The 3,301-nt window shown below is 40.6% G+C and overlaps 1 protein-coding gene across 5 annotated transcripts in view; it reads right to left on the bottom strand.

Annotated features, from left to right (window-relative positions):
• Positions 1–3,010: 3,010 nt before the first annotated feature.
• Positions 3,011–3,301, bottom strand: part of LOC143037974 (facilitated trehalose transporter Tret1-like) — a 34,632-nt gene continuing 34,341 nt past the window's right edge. For all 5 annotated transcript variants that reach the window (XM_076206727.1, XM_076206729.1, XM_076206731.1 and 2 more), the window contains exon 6: positions 3,011–3,301. This exon is cut by the window's right edge and continues 555 nt beyond it. In XM_076206727.1, coding sequence (XP_076062842.1) covers positions 3,095–3,301 — 207 coding nt within the window. In that variant the 3' untranslated portion in view covers positions 3,011–3,094.

Raw genomic sequence — 3,301 nt, 5'->3', positions numbered from 1 at the left:
ACATACACCCACCGATACATTTGCAAACATCTACCCACTTATACACATTGAAATAGGAACTCACGTGCACACACACACACACACACACACACACACACACACACACACACACACACACACACACACACACACACACACACACACACACACATGTACGCCCTTACAGCTCTTATCTAATCCCTCTTATTCTCGTCTACAAATTTTTCTTCAAACTTTACCTCCCCAACCGCGAAATAGACGTGAATATACTTACACATACACACGATTACGTACATGTTTAGATACACATGTATACATGAATTACGTGTATACTTGTGTCAGCACGCTTGTGTATTCGTGTGACATGCTGTATGCGGACAAACGTGCAAATGTGAACATCTATGTATACACAGCACGGGTTACTGATAACTTTTCATGTAGTGACTTATTTCAGGGGTTTTACATACATAGACCAAAGGCTTTTCCCCCTTGTAAGGGAGGTAGCCAAAAAACAAAGCCATAAAAAAACCACTCCTACCCATTCCATCCCTAACATAATCCACTCCCCTCCATCCTCTTCCCTCCCTCTTATCTTGGCACCTCCTGGATGACGGGTCATCCCTGCATCTCGCCCACTGCCCTGGGTCAGAAGCAGTGTCATAAGACACAGCACATCCACAGCAAGTCCCCTATGGTTGGGGGGGGGGAGAATACTGCCACCAAGTTCCCACTTTAATCGTAAGAGGCGAGAAAAACGGGACGGGGATTAGGACAAGGCGTCCTTCTCCTTGTGGTCCCACAGGGGACATTCCTATAAAAAATGTGAAGTGAATGATAGAGACTGCAAGAGACCATAACGCCTACACTAGGTTGTTCCATGTCCATTACCACTTGCCACAATCAATAGTTTCAGCGCTCAATACGTGGTTCTATTCCCTTCGTTAATCACTCTACTGGTAAACCAGTTCTTGCTTCAATTTAATCCTATTACAACAACTTCTACCATGGTGTCTTAATATGATGACCTTGCCTGCATCCCCACGGGCCAAGTCACTTAATATTCTTTAATGACAGGAAACTGATCTTAATAAACAAAATGATAAATTAATTGGTTGATTAATAGATAAATCAAAATAGATAAATAAAAGATGGGATCACTTTATTAACTTCTATCAATCCTTCGTTCTATTTCTGCCCTCCTAAATTCTCCTCTGTACCAATTCTTTGACTTCATGGAACTGCCTAGTGTAGGCCTCATGGTCTCTTGCAGTCTCCTTCATTCTTGTGTTCTTATGTTCATCTCTTCGGTGCGGTTTTGTCCCACTGGAGAGAATCGCTAGTTATTGCTGACAATATACACATATGTATGCAAGCACTACATATATTATGTGTTTTATGTGGGATTATGTGGTTGCAGATCCATATCCCAGTGGAGTGGTGGATGGGAGTGGAGTGGGTCGGAGTGGGTACGTGCCTCTGACTTGGCTACCTCCCTTATAAGGGGGAAAAAGCTCTTGGAAGGTAGATATATATTTCGGTCCCGGACGATTGGTCTAACGACGATTGGTCTAATTCCAATTGGTCCAAAGCGAATTGGTCTAAAACCATCTCGTCCAATAGTACGATTGGTCCAACAACACGATTGGTCTAAAACCAACCGCTTCACCTAAAGGATAGTTTGTGCAAAATGTCTTTATTCTAACTACCGATTTAACTAAGATTGGTCCAAAGCGAATTGGTCTAAAACCAAATATACGATTCGTCTAATTACCATAGCTAACTACCGCTTCACCTAAAGGATAGTTTGTGCAAAATTTCTTTATTCTAACTACCGATTTAACTAAGAGATAGTTTGTGTCGAAGTTCTTTCTTACTTTGTTTTAGAGTATTTGCATTTTGGAGTATTCTCCTAAGCCCTTAGCATGGAGTTTCCTGTGTGAGAAATTGTGCTATCCGAAAGAGAAAAGGAAAAGCTTGCTGCAGATGGTTATCTGTTTACATTGCGCTCAAAAAGGGTTCAAAAGACAAGTGGTAAAGAAACATTTTACTGGCGATGCGAAACAAGATCATGTAAAGGATCTGCCGTAACTCACTGTGAAGATAATTGTCACATTGTAACAAAACAAAGTGATCATACTTGTGGATCTGCGGAAGCCAGTCGAATCGATGTAGTGAAGTGCCGTAATAAAATAAAACAAAGAGCTATTGAAACCAGTGACAAACCATGCCAAATAATTCGAGACGTATAAAATATTGCTTATTAAGTTAAATTTTTATATCCTTTTTGTATTTTTAAAGTATATTTTTATGTGTGTCCTAAATAAAAGTCTCTATCATTGTCTTTAAAGTATATTTTTATGTGTGTCCTAAATAAAAGTCTCTATCATTGTCTTTAAAGTATATTTTTATGTGTGTCTTAAATAAAAGTCTCTGATTTAAATTCTTGTATTTCTATCATTCACTGTCTTTACATCAATTTTAGACTAATCGTCATTAGACCAAATAGTATATTGGACGAATCGGTTTTAGACGAATCGGTTTTAGACGAATTGGTCTATTAGACCAATTGGCTTTGGACCAATCGGTATTAGACCAATCGTCGTTAGACCAATCGTACCAAACCCATATATTTATACACATACACACACACACACACGTACACGACTCGTGGCGCGGTTGGTAGAGTTCCCGGCTGCCACTACGGAGGTCCGGGTTCGAATCCCGCCCAGGGCTGAATTCATTTCAGTATCGCTGCGCTGCGAATTGTTACTCCAACTCTCGTGGGCGGGGAATTGGGTGTGTGTATGCGTGTAAGGTCACAGCATTAAAACATAGATCGGTCATATATGAGCTCTGAGGTCTCTTCCGGGAGGAAAATAGCTGTCGATCACGAGTCCAACACGTGATCCAAGACCATGGTGAATCACGCAGGTAAGATTCAAACCTTAAAGCAAACCAACAAATCTCCAACTGTCACCTTTCACAAACCATCTTAGGACAAAAGGGAAAAAAAGAAAGAAAAAAAATCAAATTATATTAAATATGTTTTAATGAAAGATTAATGCATAAATAATTTGAGGACACAGGAGGGAAGGTTACAAACTACACTACAGATCTAAACTTGTTCACTTAATCTACTTTTTTCATTTTGTTCTTCGACTCCACACTTCGTCTTCCCTTTCCCTTCGACCACAATAGCCACAGTCTGTTTTTCTAAAAGGGATCTGTAGGTGTCCCCGACTTCGTAAGACTCCTTGAAGGAGTCTTGGAGTTCGACGAGGGACCTCCCCTGCGTCTCGGGAACCCACCTCCAAACCAAGAA

Source organism: Oratosquilla oratoria, chromosome 23, assembly GCF_046742065.1.
Source record: "Oratosquilla oratoria isolate Oo_2021 chromosome 23, ASM4674206v1, whole genome shotgun sequence".
NCBI lineage: Eukaryota > Metazoa > Arthropoda > Malacostraca > Stomatopoda > Squillidae > Oratosquilla > Oratosquilla oratoria.
The sequence above is the reverse complement of the archived record's forward strand: the minus strand, read 5'-3'. Positions and strand labels throughout refer to the sequence as shown.